Source organism: Cetorhinus maximus, chromosome 21, assembly GCF_964194155.1.
Source record: "Cetorhinus maximus chromosome 21, sCetMax3.hap1.1, whole genome shotgun sequence".
NCBI lineage: Eukaryota > Metazoa > Chordata > Chondrichthyes > Lamniformes > Cetorhinidae > Cetorhinus > Cetorhinus maximus.
Window position 1 is genome coordinate 676,010 of NC_135899.1, and position 22,897 is coordinate 698,906.

The 22,897-nt window shown below is 42.6% G+C and overlaps 1 protein-coding gene across 1 annotated transcript in view; it reads right to left on the reverse strand.

The window, feature by feature from the left end:
- Positions 1-22,261, reverse strand: part of LOC144695300 (uncharacterized) — a 43,262-nt gene extending 21,001 nt beyond the window's left edge. Inside the window, exons 1-2 of the mRNA XM_078566203.1 lie at positions 21,278-22,261; positions 19,284-19,364 (exon numbers count right to left, since the gene is read on the reverse strand). Coding sequence (XP_078422329.1) covers positions 19,284-19,364; positions 21,278-21,350 — 154 coding nt within the window. The 5' untranslated portion in view covers positions 21,351-22,261. The remainder of the gene's footprint in view (positions 1-19,283; positions 19,365-21,277) is intronic.
- Between the last annotated feature and the right edge of the window lie 636 nt (positions 22,262-22,897).

A 22,897-nucleotide genomic window follows, 5' to 3' on the forward strand; every position in this document is an offset into this window, starting at 1 on the left:
CTAAAACAATAGGAGAAATTAATAGAACTGAAAGCCAATAAATCCTCCGGGCCCAATAATCTACAGCTATGAAAACAAAAAACTGTGGATGCTGGAAATCCAAAACAAAAACAGAATTACCTGGAAAAACTCAGCAAGTCTGGCAGCATCAGCGGAGAAGAAAAGAGTTGACGTTTCGAGTCCTCATGACCCTTCAACAGAACTAAGTAAAAATAGGACAGGGGTGAAATTTAAGCTGGTTTAAGGTGGGGGGGGGAAGAGAAGTTGGGGGGGCGGTGGTTGTAGGCACAAGCAAGCAGTGATAGGAGCAGTTAATCAAAAGATGTCACAGACAAAGGAACAAAGACGTGTAAAAGGAGGTGATATTATCTAAGAGAAAGTGCTAATTAAGAATGGATGGCAGGACACTCAAGGTACAGCTCTAGTGGGGGTGGGGTGGAAAGACTGACAGGGTATTATAGTTATAGATTTAAAAATAATGGAAATAGGTGGGAAAAAAAAAATCTATATAAATTATTGGAAAAAACAAAAGGGAGGGGGAAGAAACGGAAATGGGGGTGGGGATGGACGAGGGAGTTCAAGATCTAAAGTTGTTGAATTCAATATTCAGCCCGGAAGGCTGTAAAGTGCCTAGTCGGAAGATGAGGTGCTGTTCCTCCAGTTTGCGTTGGGCTTCACTGGAACAATGTAGCAAGCCAAGGACAGACATGTGGGCAAGAGAACAGGGTGGAGTGTTAAAATGGCAAGCGACAGGGAGGTTTGGGTCTTTCTTGCGGACAGACCGCAGGTGTTCTGCAAAGCGGTTGCCCAGTTTACCTTTGGTCTCTCCAATGTAGAGGAGACCGCATTGGGAGCAACGAATGCAGTAGACTAAGTTAGGGGAAATGCAAATGAAATGTTGCTTCACTTCTAAGGAGTGTTTGGGCCCTTGGACGGTGAGGAGAGAGGAAGTGAAGGGGCAGGTGTTGCATCTTCTGCGTGGGCATGGGGAGGTGCCATAGGTGGGGGTTGAGGAGTAGGGGGTGATGGAGGAGTGGACCAGGGTTTCCCAGAGGGAACGATCCCTACGGAATGCCGCCAGGGGCGTGAAGGGAAGATGTGTAATCTACATAATCTACATCCCAGGTACTAAAGGAGGTGGCCATGGAAATAGTGGTTGTCATCTTCCAAAATTCTGTAGATTCTGGAACAGTCCCAGCAGACTGGAGGATGGCAAATGTAACCCCATTATTTATAAAAGAGAGGGAGAAAATAGGGAATTAGCCTAACCTCAGTAGTAGGGAAAATGCTAGAGCCTATTATAAATGCTCCAACAGGACACTTAGAAAATATCAAAGGGATTAGACAAAGTCAACATGGGTTTATGAAAGGGAAATCCTGTTTGACAAACCTACTGGAGTTTTTTGAGGACGTAACTAGCAGAATAGATAAGGGAGAACCAGTGGATGTGGTGTATTTGGGTTTTCAGAAAGCTTTTGGTAAAGTCCCACATAAGAGGTCAGTGTGTAAAACTAAAGCACATGTGATTGAGGGTAATATATTAGTATGGATTGGTTAGCAGACAGGACACAGAGAGTAGGAATAAATGGGTCTTTTTCGGAGTGACAGGTGGTGACTAGTGGGGTACCGCAGGGATCAGTGCTTGGGCCCCAGCTATTCACAATATACAACAATGATTTGGACGAGGGAACCAAATGTAATATTTCCAAGTTTGCTGATAACACAAAACTGGACGGGCTTGAGAGTTGTGAGGAGGGTGCTAAGAGGCTTCAAGGCAATTAGAAGGTTGAGTGAGTGGGAAAATACATGGCAGATGCAGTATAACATGGATAAGTGTGAAGTTATCCACTTTGGTAGGAAAAACAGATTGGCAGAGTATTATTTAAATGGTAATAGATTGAGAAATGTTGATGTACAAAAGGACCTGGGTGTCCTTGTACACCAATCACTGAAAGCAAGCATGCAGGTGCAGCAAGCGGTTAAGAAGGCAGATGGTATGTTGGTCTTCATTGCGAGAGGACTTGAGTACAGGAGCAAGGATGTCTTACTGCAGCTGGACAGGGCCTTGGTGAGACCTCACCTGGAGTATTGTGTGCAGTTTTGGTTTCCTTATCTAAGAAAGGATATACTTGCCATTGAGGGAGTGCAGCGAATGTTCATCAGACTGATTCCTGGGATGGCAGGATGGTTGTATGAGGAGAGATTGGGCTGACTAGGCCCTGTATTCACTGGAGTTTAGAAGAATGAGAGAGAATCTCACTGAAACCCATAAAATTCTGACAGGGATGGACAGACTGGATGCAGGGATGATGTTCCCTCTGGCTGGGGGGGTCTAGAACAAGGGGTCACAGTCTCAGGATACGGGGCAGGCCATTTAAGACTGAGATGAACAGAAACTTCTTCACTCAGAGGGTGTGTGGAGACCAAGAGACTGAATATATTTAAGGAGGAAATAGATAGGTTTCTGACTCTAAAGGTGTCAAGGGGTATGGGGACAGCACAAGAGTACGGCATTGAGATAGAGGATCAGCCATGATCATAGTGAATGGTGGAGCAGGCTCGAAGGGCCGAATGGACTACCCCTGCTCTTATTTTCGATGTTTCTATGCTTTTTCAATTTCCCTACACAAGAACAAAAGGAATACATGTTTAACTGGCAAAAGGATACTCTGTGACCATTTGACTAAAAGCAGTTCTTTGGAAATAATCAGCTGCTGGAGACAACCCCAATTCCTACACTGGTACAAATATTGCTGTTGCATCCAACTTGTGGGGCAACTGAGACCGATTCTGAAAGGGCAAGCATCTGTCTTTGATCCAAGAAGATGTTCTGGAGATCACTAAGTCTGATGGTCAGGATGGTCCAGAAGACAGCACCCACCGGACCCCTTGCCGTCACCCATCGTTTTGTTTTGGATGTCCTTTTTAAAAATATGTGGACAATCTAAACTCTGAATGCCGACCATCTTTTGTACTTTGAGGAGCTGTTACTGGATGAGGCCTCACTTCTGCTCAGTGGGGTCTTCAGTGCTCAGTTCAGGCTCTGGGCCAGGGTAAGGAACAGCCAGAAGATAACTTCATACTTCTTCACCACATGGTTCTTACTCACTAACCGAACCTACCTATATCCCTCTGCAGCCTTTTTAATGCCGTGATGTTTGTGTTTAATGTTTATGCATTTTAGTTAAAAAGAATTGTTATATAAAACCTGCCAGTCGGGTGTGCTAAGTCCTGGATGGATTGCCCTCTGGTGCAGATAAGGAAAAAAGGAACTTTCTGTTTTTTACACAGGAAGTTGGAGTTCAGAAGCAGTTAGCTCAGCGTGTGTGTATTCTTAATTGTTAAGAAGTGACAAAACACTTCAAATGGCGACAAGGGTGGGGTCATCATTATTAGGGCTTTAGAGGCTTTTGATCCAGCTCCTCTGGGCTCTGTAGTTTATGTCGAGCAAATGGAACAGTTTTCTACTGTGAATGAGATTGAAGAGGAAAAGTAGGCCTCGGTGTTCCTTACAGTCATCAGAATGAAAAATGTCACTTTCCTGAGAAATCTGATTGCTCCTGACAAGCAGGAGATTAAAGCTTTAAAGAGCTTGTGGACTTTTTGAAAAAGCACTTCAATCCCAGACCAGCAGGGAACAGCGTGAAAGTGAGTCAGTTTCTCAGTTCCTGGCTGAGTTGAGAAAATTAGCGGAACATTGTGACTTTAAAGGTTACCTGGAAGAAGCGTCGTGTGATCGCTTGGTTTGTGGACTAAGAAATGAAAGAATTCAGTGTAGATTGTTAGTAGAGCAAGAGTTGACACTGGAGAAAGCATTCGAGATTGCACAAAGCATAGAAAAGGCAGCAAAACAAGTTGGAGGTTCTAACAATGCCGAAGTTAAATAGTAAAGTCAGGGTATAGTCACTTTCAAATGTGTTACCGCTGTAGTGGAATAGGGCATAATGCAGAAGCCTGTAAGTGGAAAGAAAGGTCAGATACAGTGTGCATGTAGATCAGAGGCTGATCATAGTAAATCAGTAGTCTCAAGAAAAGGGCATCATGAGGAGCACACAGACAAGTACAGTGTGCATGTAGATACAGATACAGTGTGCATGTAGATACAGATACAGTGTGCATGTAGATACAGATACAGTGTGCATGTAGATACAGATACAGTGTACATGTAGATCAGAGGCTGATCATAGTAAAGCAGTAGTCTCAAGAGAAGGGCATCATGAGGAGCACACAGACAAGTCATGCTTGAAAATGAAGAGACAATTTAAAAAGACGCACTGCTTGGAAACAAAATACAAAAACAATGCAAGTCCAGGTGAGACAGAAAATGAAAACAGCGACAATGAGGAAGAGCAATTGCATTGCATTCAGTCTGACCTGAAACTAGATGAAGGACTAAAAGTTGGCATTGCCTTAAATGGTAAAATGGTTAAAATGGAGGTTGACACTGGAGCACCTGTTTCTATTGCTTCAGGGAAGACGCTGGAGAAAAACTGTCCTCCAGTTCAGCACCTACACAAAATATAAAAAATACCTGGAAAAACTCAGCAGGTCTGGCAGCGTCAGCGGAGAAGAGTACAGTTGACGTTTTGAGTCCTCATGACCCTGAAGGGGTTGAAACAGAACAGTTCTGTTGAAGGGTCATGAGGACTCGAAACGTCAACTGTACTCTTCTCCGTTGATGCTGCCAGACCTGCTGAGTTTTTCCAGGTATTTTTTATTTCGGATTTCCAGCATCTGCAGTTTTTTTGGGTTTTTTTCAGCACCTACACAGTTGAGGCTGTGAATATATTTGGAAAAATGTCCATTCAAGCTAAATATGGAGATCAAATAGCAAGACTGCCACTTATCATTGTGAAGGGGCTCATCCATCGCTTATGGGCAGGTGCTGGCTAATAGAAATTCAACTGGACTGGAATAAAATAAATAAAGTGCATTGCAGCCCCATGTTGCAGTCCTTGTTAGACAAGCATACTGATGTCTTCAAAGAAGGTTATTAAAGACACTGAAGCCAAACTTGCTGAGAAGCTGAAGCTTCTCCAAGGTTCTTCAGACCATGTTCAGTTCCCTACTCAAAATCGGGCAGGAACTAGAACAACTTGAAAACTTTCAGATAACTGAACAAGTTGATTATGCAGAGTGGGCAGCTCCAATAGTCCCAGTAGTGAAGAATGACGGGTCTAGCAGAATATATGGTGACTATAAAATCACCATTAATCCTTTCCTGGAACTGCTTCAGTACCCACTACTGAAAATTGAGGACCTGTTTGCTGCTCTGAATTGAGGTGAATTATTTACAAAGCTTGACCTATCACAGGCATTTGTGCAAATGTAGCTGAGTGAAGATTCCAGAAAGTTTACAACCATCAGCGCGCACACAGGTCTATATCAATACAAACAGCTACCGTTTGGAATCATGTCATCACCAGCCTTATTCCAGCAGGCCATGGACAAAATACTGCAGGGCCTCCCTGGTGTAAGCTGCTTCCAAGACAACATGCTCATCACTGAGAAAAACCTCCAACTCATTTACAGAACCTAGACAGAGTCCTACATAGGCTGGAAAAATACGGCATCCGCTGTAAGAAATCCAAATGCTCGTTCCTGAAGCCCTCAGTGGAGCACCTGGCCTCTCAACCTCACCCAGAAAGGTGGAGGCAGTGCTGAATGCCCCACAGCCCAAAAATGTTAAGGAGCTTTTTTCGTTTTCGGGATTTATGAATTACTACTGCAAGCTCATTTCCAGTTTGGCTACCAAGGCAACACCACTGAATAATCTGCTGAAGAAGAATGCAAAATGGGATTGGTCAGAAGCCTTGCTCACTTCTGCTAAAGTCCTGGCACATTTCAATAAAAAGTTACCTGTCAGCCTGGCTTGTGATGCATCTGGATATGGTGTTGAAGCTCTCATCTCCCACACATTTCCTGATGGCAGTGAAAGGCCCATTGCATACGCTTCACACATATTGTCCAAAGCAGAACAAAGTTATGTCCAAAGTGAGAAGGAAACTCTCGGACTATGGAGTCTATGGGGTCAAGAAGTTCCACCAATATTTGTATGGGCATAAATTCACGTTAATTACAGACCACAAGCCTTTGACCTGGTTGCTTAGCCTGAAGTCACAAACCCCGACACTTGCTGCTGCCACCTACAAAGGTGGACATTGATCTTACCTGCTTATCAGTACAAAATGACATTTCGCTCTATTGGGAATCAGGGAAATGCGGACGCACTTTCCAGACTTCCGTTACACCACAGCTCCACAACCCAAAGTGAAGTCACTGCTTTCAATGTGAACCAGGTAAACATGTTACCTGTTAAAGTGGATCAAATTCAATTTGAAACACAGAGGGATGCTGAGCTCTCCAAAGTTTATCTGTACACACAGTAGGTTGGTGTGTATCTCAAGAAGTGACTACTGAGCTTAAACCTTACTAGATGTGTAGGTTTGAGCTGACTCTGCAAGATGATGGTTGTTTGTTATGGGGAATCAGAGTTCTTATTCCTCCAAAATTCCAAACACGAGTGTTAGAAGAACTTCACCTCAGTCACATGGGAATCGTCAAAATGAAAACATTAGCTCGTCTACATGTATGGTGGCCACACCTGGATACAGACATCGAGGGCATGGTCAGTGATTGCCTTCCATGCCAAGAAATGAAGTCTTCTCCTGCACCTGCTCCGTTACACCCGTGGGCTTGGCCTGACCCACCCCCACGGCAGGGACTTCATGTGGACTTTGCCGGACCACTTCTTGGACATACGTTCCTGATTGTGGTGAACGCCCACACAAAGTGGCCTCATGTCATTCCCATGGAGTCGACAACTTCAGCAAAGACCATTGATGCTCTCCGGAATGTGGTCACTACTTTTGGATTGTCAGAGCAGGTTGTGTCTGACAAAGACACAGTTCACATCATGTGAATTTCAAACATTCCTGAAAAATAATGGGATCAAGTAGATTCTCGTTTCGCCTCACAACCCATCCTCAAATGGTGAAGTGGGAGTGCTTTGTCCAGGTATTCAAAACAGCCATATTGAAGGAGGGGACACAAGAAGACTGGAAGTTGAAGCTGAGAACTTTTTGATAATGTATTGTAACACTTCACATTCAACAACAGGTGTATCTCCTGCTGAGCTGATGTTTGGAAGATGACTGCGTACCAGAATGGATTTACTGTGTCCAGATTTGAAAGGAAAGATTGGTTCAAGGCAACTTGATCAGAAAGGGTCACATGACACAAGTAAACCAGCTCATGGGTTTAATCTGGATCAGTCTGTTTGGATCCGAAATTACTGTGGAACATCAAAGTGGCTCCTGGGAAGAGTCATCAAGCATCGAGGATTACTGGCCTATGAGGTTGAATCTTCCTGTAGAATCTGGAAGAGGCACACTGACCAGATTAGAGAAACCAAATTTCCAGGGATCTCCAGTCACAGTGGAAGATTTCTGAGAAACATCTGTTCCAGTTGGTGAAACCCGACTTGATTCAACTGACAAACCTGTAGCGCCTGTAGCTGTGACTGTTGAACCTGAACAGAAACAAGTGGAACAGCAGAGCCTTCCATTTCTAAGCGAACTAACTGAGATACCTAAGCCAACACTCCTTTCTAGACCAAAGCGAATCTGCAACCCGCCTGACCCATTTGTTCCTGGCTAAAGGAAGAGGAGATGTGATGTTTATGTTTAATGTTTATGATTTTTTTGTAACAGGATATTTCAGTTAAAAGAACTGTTATATAAAACCTGCCAGTAGGGTGTGCTAAGTCCCGAATGTATTGCCCTCTGGTGGAGAATAAGGAATAAAGCAATCTCCTGTTTTTTACACAGCAAGTTGGAGTTCAGAAGCAGATGGTTGTGTGTGTATCCTTAATTATTAAGAGGTGACAAAACACTTCAAGCACTCCTCACCACATTTTTTCACCTAACTTTGTGCTGTCAGCAAACTTGGATATGTTACACTCAGGTCCCTCATCTAATTCATTATTATCGATCACAAACAGTTGAGGACCAAGTACTGACCCACTAACTCCAATCTGCCAACCCAAAAATAGCCAGGTTATTCCGACTCTCTGGCTTTTATCCATTAACTAATCCTCAATTCATTATAATGTTTTACCTAATCCAGTTCGTCCACTATTTCTGCAGCTACCTTTAAAATCCTAGGATGTAGTTTGTCATGTCGAGGGGTTTTGTCACCACTTAGTCCCATTAATTTTTCCAGTACTATTCCTTTAATTGTACTTATTTATTTAAGTGCCTCATCCTCCCTAAAGCACCGTGGGTGTACCTTCACCACATAAAGGACAGCAATTCAAGAAGAGGGCTCACCAGCGCCTTCTCCAGGGCAAGCAGGGATGCGTGATAGATGCCTGTATTTTCCTATTCCTTCATGGTATATTCTCGCTAGACCCTTGATTCCCCATTATTTCTGTAATTTTGCCTGTCTCTGCCTCCAAGAGACCCATGCTTACTTTCGCTCCTCTGTTCCTTATTACATACTTGTAAAAGCTCTTTGTAATCTGTTTTTATATTTCTGGCTAGTTTACTCTCATATTCCATTTTTTTCTCTCTCAATTTTTGGACTTCCTGTGTCGATTTCTAAAACTCTCCCAAACCCCAGGTTTAATATTCTTCTTGTCAATACTATAAACCTTTCCTTTTAATCTAAAACAATCCTTAACCTCTTTCATCAACCAGGAATAGATCTCTTTCCCATTGAGTTTTTACTTCTCAATGAAACACAGATTAATTGAGAATTGTGTAATATTATTTTAAATGTTTGCCATTTCTCATCTACCATCATACCTTTTAATCTAATTACTCAATCTATGTTCACCAACTTGCCCCTCACACCTATATAATTAGATTTAAGTTCAATAGTTTCGGTCCTTTGTCTATCAGTCTCAAACTCAATGTGAAATTCTATCATATAATGATCACTGTTTCCTGGAGCACCCCATTCTATGAGATTGCTAATTAACCCTGTTTCAAAAACAAAGTGAGATGTAAAATAGCCTATTCCCAATTGCTTCCGTGAAGTATTGTTCTAGGAAACTGTCTTGAATGTGTTTCATGAACTCATTCCCCTAACAACTTTTTTGCTGATTAGATTTGTCTAATGTGGATGAAGGTTAAAGTCTCCCGTGATTATTGCATTGCCACAAGCTCTTCTTATTTCTTGATTAATACTCCATCCAACAGTAAAGCTCCTGTTCAGGAGCCCATAAACTACTCGCACCAGCACTTGCTGACCCTTGTTATTTCTTATTTCCTATTTCCTGCCTCTGAACCAATTCTTCCTCACTATTGCCCTTAATTATCAGGGCTACACCACCACACAATCCCCCAACCCCACCTCCTTTCCATTTTGTCTCTCTTTTTGAAACATCAAAAATTCTGAAAACTGAGAAACTCCATGAAATGGCAATGATAGAAAACCCATTTATCTCTATTTGTGCTATTAACTCATACATCTTGTTACGAATGCTTCATCTGTTCAGAAAGAGCACCTTGCCTTTTTACTTTTTTACTGGGGGAGATGGCGGTGTAGTGGTAATGTCACTAATCCAGAAGCCCAGGCTAATGCTCTGGGGACATGGGTTCAAGTCCCAATGTGGCAGCAGCTGGAATTTGACTTTAATTAATAAAAATCTAGAATTAAAACCTAGTCTCAGTAACAGTGACCAAGAAACCATTGTTGATTGTTGTAAAAACCCATCTGGTTCACTCATTCCTTTAGGGAAGGAAATCTGCTGTATTTACCTGGTCTGACCTACATGTGACTACAGACCCACAACAATGTGGTTGACTCTTAATTTCCCTCTGAAATGGCTGAGCAGGAAACTCAGTCCAAGGGCAATTAGGGATGGGCAACAAATGCTGACCTTGCCAGTGAGGCCCATATCCTGTGACAGAATAAATGAAAAAAAATTCTTCCTTGATTTGACTGATGTGCTAATACTGTCAAGGTCTTTGTTCCTTCCTGTCATACTCTGCTTATTTTTACCCAAATCACTAGACTACTCTTGTAACTATGACTTTTCTCTTTAGATTTGTAAATTTCCCCTCACTTGAATCTCTGCTTCCTCCCTTGTTAGTTTACAGCCCGAGGTATCCCATTCCCCAGGACTGGTCCAAACCTGCTTTAAGTACAGTCCATCTCAACTGAAAGATCCCTCTTTCCCCAGTACTGATGCCATGAATCAAATTTCTACCTCTCACCCCACTATTTTACACACACATTCAACTCTCAGATCTGTTTGACCCGATGCTAATTTGTGCATGGTTCAGATAGTAATCCAGAAGTTATAATCCACACATGACTATCTTTCATGTTCTACTTTCTAATTTAGGCCCTGAAATTGTCTCGTTATTCCTAGTTCTACCTATAGCGTTGATTTCTACTTGGACATGACAAATGCCTCTCTTCCCCTTCAATCCAAGCTTGATGCCAATCATGAGGAGATGCCTTTAACTCTGGCACTGGCCAGGTGACACCACCTTCAGCACTCCTGCTTGTGGATGCAGACAACACTATTTCCCTGACAACATTTCGTCTAATTGTTTTTAGAATTGTGTGGGTGGTTTCTTTAAGTGTTTAAGGATCCCTGAAGTTTTTTGCACTGCTGTGTGCAGCCTGTACATGGACTTTCGCATTACTGCACAGCTGTGTGAATGGACAGCTTAGAGTGAACATTGCCCCTGACTATATTGTCCTGTATCACATTCCTTTTCACTCCCCCACCCCAGTGCGTGGTCAGCTTGCTTACCCAGACTTTCCCATCATCCACACAGGCATCACTGCACCTGTCTGACCCGCAGTGACAGCCTCCTGTCCCTGAGCACTAAACAGACCTGTACGGCTTCCTAACCAGAGAGACGTGATTGCCTTCCGGATATAGTCTATCCCTAATGCCCTATATTGTCTGCAGCTAGGCCAGCAGCTCAACAACTCTGAGCTGAAGTTCCTTCAGATGCAGATTGTCCAGGATCACAATGTTCTCCACAAACTCCCACATGCTGCAGTAATAGTACAAAACCTGCCATCCCTCTGTACTGTAATATAATGGAGTATGTTAGACTCACCACCTGCCATCCCTCTGTATTGTAATATAATGGAGTATGTTAGACTCACCACCCTCCATCCCTCTGTATTGTAATATAATGGAATATGTTGCAGTTATATAGAGCCTTGGTGAGACTGCATTTGGAGTATTGTGCACAGTTTTGGTCTCCTTATCTAAGGAAGGATATACTTGCCATAGAGGGAGAGTGACAGAGGTTCACCAGACTAATCCCTGGGATGGTGTGATTGTCTCATTAGGAGAGATTGAGGAGACTGGGCCTCTCGAATTTTAAAGAATGAGAGATGATTTCATTGAAACTTACAAAATTCTTACAGGGCCTCACAGGGTAGATGTGGACAGAATGTTTTTTTTCTGGCTGGTGAGTCTAGAACCAGGGGACACAGACTCAGATTAAGGGATAGACCATTTAATGAGGAGGAATTTCTTCACTCAGAGTGGTGAATCCCAGAGGACGGTCGAAGCTCAATCATTGACCATGTTCAAGACAGAAATTAATAGATTTCAGGATACTCATGACATGAAGGGATATGGGGATAACGCGGGAAAGTGGCATTGAGGTAGATGATCAGCCATGATCATATTGAATGGTGGAGCAGGCTCGATGGGCTGAATGGCCTACTCCTGCTCCTATGATAATATCTTTTGGTTTTTGAACTAATTTTTTGATCAAGTGTAACTTATAGGTAGATTACATCTTACCTGTAACAGGAACCACTACAAATACTGGAGGTAAAAATCAGAACCTCCTTCACCCTCTGCACCAAATTCTCACCCTCACCAAATCCCCAAACTCCCTGTTTACAATGCAATTTGTGCATCCCCTTCATGTAGCTAAGGCAGAGTTGTTTTAATAGGGGATTTTAACTTTGATGCCAGAAAGATGGTAAAATTCTTCAGAATAGTTTTCTGCAACATGTCTGAAAATCAAAAAGGAAACAGGCCATATTAGACTTAGTAATGTGTAATGACGCGGGGCTGGTTATCCCAGTTGGCTAAATGGCTAGCGTGCGGTTCAGAATAATGCCACTGAGTGGGTTTCATTCCCATTCCAGCTGAGGTAGACTTGGGAGCTCCCCCCTTGCCCTTCCCCTGAGCGTGGAAGGCAATGGTAAACCATCACTGACAAAAGCTGCCAAGAAAATAGCTCAGGATGAAGCATCAGCAGACAATGAGTCAAGGGCCTGCCTTCAGGTAGAGTACACCATGCATGGAAGATTGAAAATCACCCAGCATTATTGAACAGCCTAACAGTGCATGAATATTTATTTAACGGCAATCATAATGTGATCAAATTCAACGAAATGTTTGAAAGGGAGAAACATGAAACCATTGCTAAGTTCTAGATTTAGGTAAGGCTGGCTTCAAAGCGATGAGACAGAGACAGTTCACAGCGGCAAATCTGTTCATATATAAATCAACAGATCAGTGCGAGGTGTTTAAAAAAAGAATTTAATGTCGAGTAGAATGAGTTTATACCTCTAAGGGGCAAGAGCTCTCCTTGCCAAAAGGAAGCAGCCTTGGATAAATAGAGGGGTAAAGGACAACATAAAACTAAAAGAAAAAGCAGACAAAAATGCAAAAAGGTGCAGATCCTGGCAAATGGGAGAGATACAAAGAAGAGCAAAGGGTGTCAAAACAGAGAGTGGGGGGTACAAAAAGGGAGTATGAAAAGAAACTTGGCAGGATTATCAACAGAAAAATATTTACAGGGCGGTCATGTGCAATGTGGTTCACCTGAAATTTTATATTAATGTTATTATTAATGAAAGTAAGGAAAAGGCAGACATGTTGAACAATTACTTTGTGCCAATATTCCCAGTAGAACAAGAGCTCAGCTTGCCAGACATCAGGAGGAATCTCGTATTCCAGTGAGGACAGGGACTCAAAAGAATTCCCAAAAGGGAAACAACAGCAATGAAGAAAATAATGGCAATAAAATGATAGGTGGTTTGAAAGGAAGGAGGTGAGAACATTGCAAATACCCTAGCTGGTTCTCTCAATTCAGGAACTGTTCCTTCAGATTGGAAAATTGCACATATCACTCCATGATTTAAGAAAGATGACAGTGGAAACCCAAGGAATTATAGACCAGTTAGCCTAATATCCAATGTCAGAAAATTACTCGCATCTATACTTCAGGATAGATGAATGAAGAATCTAGAAATAGGGTTCATTGCTTAAAAATAAGGGATCTCCTATTTAAGACCCTGATGAGGGTGGTGAGTCTTTGGAACTCTCTTCCTCAATGGGCGGTGGAAGCAGAGTTCTTGAATATTTTTAAGGCAGAGCTGGATAGATTCTTGATGAACAAGGGGGTGAAAGGTTATTGGGGGTCGGCAAGAATGTGGGGTTGAGGTTACAATCAGATCATGCATGATCTTATTCAATAGTGGAGCAGGCTCGAGGGGCCGAGTGGCCTCCTCCTGCTCCTAATTTGTATGTTCATAGGAACAGCTTAAAAATTTTTAGCTGATGGGAAAGGGCCAGCATGGATTTGTAAAGGGTTGGTCATGCTTGATGAATCTGATTGACTCCTTTGAAGAGGTGACTAAAGTAATGGACAGGGAATATCTAGGGTGTTGTTTATCTGGATTTCCAGCAGACATATGATAAAATCCCTCGGATGAGATTGTGGCATTGTAAGCAGGGTAGATGGAAGCATAAAATTACAGAGATGTTAACAGATGAAGTGAATTGGCAAAAAGGTAGCAAATGGATTTAAATGGAGACAAATGTGAGGTCATCCACTTGAGACACTAAAAAGGTGAAAACTGGTTACTTTCTAACTGGTGAAAAGCTAGAAACAATGGAGGTCTGAAGAGACCTAGGAGTCCATGTAAATAGATCCTTAAAATGTCATCAGCCAGTGCAGAAAATAACCATAAAAGCTAATGGAATACTGGCCTTTATATCTTTATATCTAGTTAGGAAAATGCTAGAGTCCATTATAAAGGAAGAAATAGCAGGACATTTAGAAAAGCTTAACACAAACAGGGTCAACACAGTTTTGTGAAACGGAAATCATGTTTGATAAATTTGCTAGAGTTTTTTGAGGATATAACAAGCAGAGTTGATAAAGGGGAACCTCTAGTCCTAGACTCTCCCACAAGTGGAAACAGCCTCTCAGCATCTAGAACAAAAACAAAAATACCTGGAAAAACTCAGCAGGTCTGACAGCATCTGCGGAGAGGGATACAATTGACGTTTCGAGTCCGTATGACTCTTCATCAGAACTAAGACATATAGAAAAGAGATGAATTATAAGCTGGTAGAGGGGGTGGGACAGGTGGAGCTGGATAGGGGGCCAGTGATAGGTGGAGGCCAAGAAGAGACTGCCAAAGATTCCCAGACAAAAGGACAAAGGATGTTGACGGTGGTGATATTAGCTAAAGGATGTGCTAATGGGGACATTAAGGGAAGCAAGCTAGTGGCAGATGGCCCTAGTGCGGGTGGGGTGGGGGGAAGGGATCAAAATGAGCTAAAAGGTGGAGATGAAACAATAGATCAAAATAAATTTAAAAATAGGAGGGAAAAGAAAAAATATATAGTTGTAAAAAAATTACAAATTATTGGAAAAAGGGGGATCGGAAAGGGGGTGGGGATGGAGGAAAGAGTTCATGATCTAAAATTGTTGAACTCAATATTAAGTCCGGAAGGCTGCAAAGTGCCTAGTCGGAAGATGAGGTGCTGTTCCTCCAGTTCTCTACCCTGTCAAACCTCCTAAGAATCTTATATATTTCAACAAGGTCGCCTCTCATTCTTCTAAACTCCAATGAGTACAGGACCAACCTACTCAATCTCTCCTCATAAGAAAATCCCTCCAACCCTGGGATCAACCTAGTGAACCTTCTCTGGACTGCCTCCAATGCCAGTATACCTTTCCTTAGATAAGGGGACCAAAACTGTTCACAGTATTCTAGGTGTGGTCTAACTAGTGCCTTGTATAGTTTTACCAAGACTTTCCTATTTTTATACTCCATTCCCTTTGAAATAAAGGCCAACATTCCAGTTGCCTTCCCTATTACCTGCTGAACTTGTATGTTAGCTTTTTGGGATTCATGCACAAGGACTCCCAGATCCCTAAGTGCTGCAGCTTTCTGCAGTCTTTCTCCATTTAAGTAATATTCAGCTCCTCTATTCTTCCTGCTAAAGTGTATAACCTCACATTTTCCCACATTAAATTCCATCTTCCAAGTCTTTGCCCACTCACTTAATCTGTTTATATCCCTCTGTAGACTATTTGTGTCATCCTCACCACTTGCCTTCCCACCTATTTTTGGCGACAGTACATTCACTTCCCTCATCTAAGTCATTAATATATACTGTAAATAGTTGTGGTCCCAGCACTGATTCCTGTGGCACTCCACTAGTTACAGGTTGCCATCCTGAAAATGGCTCCTTTATCCCAATTCTCTGTCTTCTGTTAGTTAGCCAATCCTCTATCCCTGCTAATATACTACCCCCAACACCATGGGCTCTTATCTTATTAAGTAGCCTTATGTGCGGTACCTTATCAAATGCCTTTTGGAAATCCAAATATATTACATCTACTGGTTCCCCTTTATCTATCCTGCTTGTTACCTCCTCAAAGATTTCTAATAAACTTGTCAGGCATGATTTCCCCTTCATGAAGCCATGCTGACTCTGCTTGATTATATTATGCATTTCTAAATGCTCTGCTCTTAAATCCTTCATAATAGACTCTAACATTTTCCCAATGACAGATGTTAACTGGCCTATAGTTACCTGTTTTTTGTCTCTCTCCCTTTTTGAATAAGGATGTCACATTCGCAGTTTTCCAATCCTCTGAGGCTTTTCCAGAATTTAAGGATTCTCGGAAGATTACTACCAGTGCATCCACTATCTCTGCAGCTACTTCCTTTAATATCCTAGGATGCAACCCATCGGGTCCAGGGGACTTATCGGCCTGTAGCTCCATTAGTTTCCCTGGTACTTTTCCTCTAGTGATAGTTATTTATTTCCTCCCCCTCCTTTTGCCCCTTGATTATTTAGTATTTTTGGGATTCTATTAGTGTCTTCTACCGTGAAGACTGATGCAAAGTATCTATTTAACTCCTCTGCGCTTTCCTGGTTCTCCATTATTATTTCCCCAGCCTCATTCTCCAAGGGGCCTATGTTCACTTTGGCCTCTCTCTTCCTTGTTATATATTTAAAGAGGCTCTTACTGTCCTTTTTTATATTACTTGCTAGTTTACCCTCAAAGTTTATTTTCTCCCTCTTTATTTTTTTTTCGTCATCTTTTGTTGTTTTTTAAAAGTTTCCCAATCCTTCGGCTTACCACTAATCTTTGTAACATTGTATGTTTTTTTTCTTTCAATTTGATACTATCCTTAACTTCCTTGCTTAACCATGGTTGGTTTATCCCCTTCCTAGAATCCTTCTCCCTCGTTGGGATATATCTTTGTTGTGATTTATGAACTATTTTCTTAAATGTCTACCATTGTTCATCAACCATCTTTTCTGCTAAAATTCCTTTCCGGTCCACTCCAGCCAACTCTGCCCTCATTCCTTTGTAATTAAGTTTAAGTTTAGCACAGTTGTTTCTGACCTACATTTCCCACTCTCAAGCTGAATGCTAAACTCTACCATGTTATGGTCACTGTTTCCTAGGGGATCTTTTACTCTGAGATCGTTTATTAAACCTGCCTCATTACACATTACCAGATCCAAAATAGCCTGCTCTCTGATTGGGTCCACAACATATTGTTCTAGGAAAACATCCCAAATACACGCAAGTGCGCAATGACGTCGGGACGCTTGCCCATGGCCTGGCATCTCCCCTACCCTACCATTACCATCAAGCCAGGGGATCAAACCTAGAGAGGAGGCTGTGGCATAGTGGTATTGTCACTGGACTAGTACTCCAGATACCCAAGGTAATGCTCTGGGGGCCCGGGTTCAAATCTCACCACGGCAGATGGTAAAGTTGAATTGAATAAAAAATCTGGAAGTCTAATGAAACCATTAATTCCCATCTGATTCACTAATGCCTTTAGCCTACATGTTGATTCTGAAATGGCCTCTCAAGGGCAATTAGGGATGGGCAATAAATACTGGCCCAGCCAGCAATGCCCACATCCCGTGAATATAAAAAGATGAAGAATGTGGGAGGGCATGCCAGGAGCAGCATCAGGCATACCTAAAAATGAAACGTGAAACTGGTAAAGCTACAACACAGGACTACTTGCGTGCCAAGCAGCAAGTGAAAGACAGAGCTAAATGACCAGTGGATCAGGTCTAAGCTCTGCAGTCCTGCCGTCCAGTCGTGAATGGTGGACAATTACACAACTCACTGGAGGAGGAGGCTCCACAAATATCTCCATCTTCAATGATGCAGAAGCCCAGCACATCAGTGTAAAAGATAAGGCTGAAGCATTTGCTACAATCTTCAGCCAGAAGTGCCGAGGGGATGATGCATCTCGGCCTCCTCCGTAGGTCCCCAGCATCACAGATGCCAGTCTTCAGCCAATTCGATTCACTCCACGTGATATCAAGAAATGGCTGAATGCACTGGATACCCGCAACACTCACCATCCTGACTTGGAAATGTATCGCTGAAAATCCTGGAACTCCCACCATAACAGCGCCGTGGGTGTACCTACACCACATGGACAAAATCCTGGAACTCCCTCCCTAACAGCACTGTGGGTGTACCTACACCACATGGACAAAATCCTGGAACTCCCTCCCTAACAGCACTGTGGGTGTACCTACACCACATGGACAAAATCCTGGAACTCCCTCCCTAACAGCGCTGTGGGTGTACCTACACCACATGGACAAAATCCTGGAACTCCCTCCCTAACAGCGCTGTGGGTGTACCTACACCACATGGACTGCAGTGGTTCAAGAAGGCAGCTCACCACCACCTTCTCAAGGGGCAATTAGGGATGCACAATAAATGCTGACCCAGCCAGCGACACCTACACCCCATGAAAGAATAATAAAAAACAAAGTTAAATCTGCTGGGCATATCTTTACACCCTTTTTTGAATAAGGGTGTAACATTTGAAATTCTTCAGTCCTCCGGCATCACCCCTGAGTCTAAAGACTGGAAAATTATAGCCAATGCCTCTGCAATTTCCACTCTCACGTGCCTCAGTCTGCTTGGATGCATCTCAACCAGTCCTGGTACATTATCAACGTTAAGTATAACATCCTATCTAATCCCTCCTCCTCGTCAACTTAAACCTTCTTGTGTATTAATTACCTCCTCTGTCACCATGGCCTGGGTGGCATCTTCTTCCTTGGTAAAGACAGATGCAAAGTATTCATTTAATCCTTCAGCCAGTCCCTCTGCCTTCATGTCTAAATTTATCTTTTTGATTGCTAATCGGCCCTACTCCTCCTTTTACTATTTATAGGCCTAGAGCAGATTTTGGGATTTCCTTTTACGTTAGTGCCAGTCTCTTTTCATACTCCTTCCTTGCTTCTCTTATCTGCTTTATCACCTCTCCTCTGAACCTTCTGTATTCAGCCTGGTTCCCCATTGTATTATCCACTTGTAGGGACACTTTTTCTTCCTTATCTTAATTTCTATCTCCTTTCTCATCCAGGGAGCTCTGGATTTATTTGCCCTATGTTTCTATTTTGAGGGAACGTACCTTGCCTGTGCCCGAACTGTCTCTTCTTTGAAGGTCGCTCATTGTTCAGCTATTGTTTTTCCTGCCAACCTTTGGCTCCAATTAATTGGACCCAGATCTGCTCTTACCCCATTGAAGTTGGTTTTCCCCAGTTCATTATTCTTCTTCTGGATTGTTCTTTGTCCTTTTCCACAGTCATTCTAAATCTTAATATGCATTGATCACTGTCCCCTAAATGTTCTACAGACACTTGATCCACTTGGCTCACCTCATTCCCAAGGACCAGGTCCAACACTGCCTCATTTCTCAATGGACTAGAAACATACTGCTGTAGAAAATTCTCCTGAACACAATCTAGAAACATTTGCCCCTCTCTGCCCTTTACACTACCACTGTCCCAGTCTACATTCAGATAATTAAAATCCCCTATTATAACTGCTCTAAGCCTTAACAGCTGTAATGCTGTGGAGCTTACAGAAGCAATGTTACATCAGATAAATGACAGGTATCTTCAAACATGCAATTACCAATTTCACTGAGAAAGGTAGTAAATGTGTTATTTTGTTTTTCTTTCAATATGTAACACTTACCATTTTCATTTGCTTCATAAATTGGCAAAGGTGAAACCATTATTGTGAATACTCCAGACCCAAGTATAAGGTAACGATCGCCTGTCAAAGTTTCAAAAAATAATTAAAATCTGGCTGTAAGGATAAAATAGCATGTACGTTAATGAAATATCAGTTCATCATAGTTTATCAGCCTTGGCTATGGGTGGCACACTTCCCTCTGACTCAGAAGGTTGTGGGTCCAAGCCCCCTCCACGGTCATAGGAGCCATTTTTTGGATAAGACGATAAACCTCGGCTCGTCTACCCTCCCAGGTAGATGTAAAAGATCTCATGGTGCTTTTTAAAGAAGAGCAGGAGAGCTCTCCCCAGCATCCTGGTAAATAGTTAGTCCCCATCCAATTTCACAAAAATACACCAACTGACTGTTTATGTCTTTGCTGTTTGTGGGATCATGCTGTGCACAAATTGGCTGTTGTGTTTTCTACAATTCAACAGTACTCACTTTATGTCCTGAGGTCATTAAAGATGCTGTAGTTTTTCCTTATCTCTCATCCCTAGTATTTTACTGTTACCTAGATATTTATTTATCCCTGATCCGCAGTATTTTATTTATAGATTTGTGGATTAGTAGTAGGAAGATGACATGTGTTAGGTTAACATGATATGAATCGAAAGCATCTTCTGTTAACTTGTACAAAAGGTGCAGCATGTGTGTAGAATAAGCAGTCGGTGTGCAATTACCCGTCTTGCCATAGACAAGTGACCCATTGATGTGAATTGCATCACATGATTTTAGGAATGTATATATTTAAAAGAATAGATAACAGAAACAACTTGAATTTATATAGCACCTTTAACCTAGTAGAACATCCAAGGCTTTTCAAGGGAAATTATCAATCAAAACTTGACACTGAGGCACATAATGAGATATTCGGACAGATGACCAAAGGTTTGGGAAGACGAGGGAAGTCTTAAGGAGCGTAATGAAAGGAGGAAAGAGAGGAAGAGAGGAAGGGAGGTGGGGAGGTTTAGGAAGGGAATTCCAGAGTTCAGGGCCTAGGTATCTGAAGGCATAACTACCGATATGGAGTGAATAAAATAGGGGATGCTCAAGAGACCCGAATTGGAGGACCAGAGAGATCTTGTGGTTCAGTGAGATCACTGTGGATACAGAAGCATGAGGGATAAATTAGGAAACAAGAGGGCAAAGAGCCTAATGTCTGTGGTGGGGCAGTTAATGGCACCATTATCAGGGACAAAATACATTTTAATTTGGAAAGGCATGGGTTGATCAAGGAGAGCCAGCATGGACTTTTAGAATTGAAACATTACAAGATCCTGAAGGGAATTGACAGGGTTGACACCCAGAGGTTCTTTCCCTGGCTGGGGAGTCTAGTACACGGGGACAGTCTCGGGAGGAGGGGTCGATTGTTTAGGACTGAGATGAGGAGAGATTTCTTCATTCAGAGGTTTGTGGATCTTTGGAATTCTCTACCCAGAGGGTTGTGGATGTTCCATGAATATATTTAAGGTTGAGATAGACAAAGTTTTGATCTCTCAGGCAATCAAACATATGGGGAGCAGGCAGTAAAGTGGGGCTGAGGCAGAAAATAAGCCATGATTGTATGAAATGGTGGGGCAGCCTCGATGGGTCGCATGCTCCTGCTCCTATCTCTTACCTTGTGCTTTCAAATCATGCCTGACCAATTTGATGGAATTCTTTGATGGGATAACAGAGAAAGTTGATCAAGGTAGTGCAGCAGATGTACACATGAACCTTCAGAAGGCACTTGGACAAAGTGCCACAAATGAGGTTTATTAAGAAGATGAAAATCCATGCAATAAAGGGGAAAGTGCCGGTATGAATATAAAATTGGCTGTGTCAGGAAGCAGAGGGTGGTAATGGATGGGTACTTCGCAGTGGTTTTCCCAAGGCTCAGCTTTGGGTACATTGCTCTTTACCATTTTTATAAACTTGGCTGTAGGGAGCAGTGTTATAAAGTTCAAACTTACGTTTATTTATTAAAAACGAATTTACTTCATTTCTGTTGGGGCGGAGGTAAAGGAAGACAATATATCCAGTCATTATTAACAACAGGCAAAATACAAGCCCCAAAATAAGTCTGTACGCAAGTGGAAGATCTGGCAAAGGACAAAAGAAAGGCACAGTGAAAGAAAAAGTGTCCAACTGCAAATACACATGTCTTTTTAATATCTTTTAAAAATATATTTCTACTTCAGGGTAAATTCAATACTCCCCAGCAGAGTAACTAGCTCTAGAGAGGCTCAGAAACATAGCATCAATTCCCCATCCTGTGCCCCCTTTGAGTGGAATTTCTTACTGGGACCACTGAATTTAGCCCCTGCTGACAGCTTTAATTCTTTCACATTCTGTATTTGGGATACTATTATATCATTTCTCATATGTAGCAGAAGGTTTCTAATTTTTATTTATTGCACATACATATATATATATTTTACTTCTAGTTAATCGCATACATTGTATGTTTCTTGTTCATCTTCGATCCTTATTAATACAGAACAAATTCCCAAGGCTAAAAGCAAAAGACAGTGAATGCTGGAAACCTGGAACAAAAACAGAAAGCGCTGGGGGAAATAAACTCAGCCTTCTGGCAGCATCTGTGGAGAGAGAGAAAGAAAGTTAATGTTTCGAGCCTAATATTCTTCTTTGGAACTGGAGTTCTAAAGGATAATTTAAACAGACGCAACTGTGAAGCTAAGATATATAAGACAAGGACTGTCAAGAGGTTATATAAAAGTAATCATGACTATGTCCGTCCAGTATCATACAGCAATGTCCCAGTGGGTCGCAGCACCTTAAATATGTTGAATGGCATTTGGTCCAATCATTATTCAGCCTCCCTCGGACTACTTTACAGAGACACTAGGCCCTTTGCCTATGTGAATAATGAACTGCCGTCCAGTTTAAGGGCCTCTTTGGTCAGTGTTAAATGGAAATTGCAGTCACATATTCCAAATCAGAAGTTCCATAAATGAACCACTGGGACCTTTCAATGACAAGGCAAGTCTTCCAATTCGCACCGCACTTTGCCAGTGTTTCTCTTTCCTTCCACACCCAGGAGCTGCCTGAGGGCCATTCGTAATGTGGCAGACAGGCCTCATTGGAGCTGGAGGAGCTGGTGAGCTGATACTGGAGGTCAGACAGACCAACAGCTTCCCAAAAATAGTAAAATGATGCCGGAGGCATAAATTTAGTCAACCACTGAGCCTCGACATTGTGGCACATGCTCATAATATGTCCGCCATGTAGGGCTCAAAATCAGGCCTTATTGGACTAAAACAAAAACTCAGCAGGTCTGACAGCATCTGTGGAGAGGAAAACAGAGTTAATGTTTCGAGTCCGTATGACTCATTGGACCACAATGCGATCCAGAGTGGAGGGGGTGTCAGTGTGGACAAGGTGGGGGCGGTGGGGAGAATGCAGGCGGGGGGGAGAGTGGGAGGAGGGGAGAGTGTGGGAGGGGGGAGAGTGTGGGAGGGGGGAGAGTGTGGGAGGGGGGAGAGTGTGGGAGGGTGGAGAGTGTGGGAGGGGGGAGAGTGCAGGAGGGGGGAGAGGGTGGGAGGGGGGAGAGTGTGGGAGGGAGGAGAGTG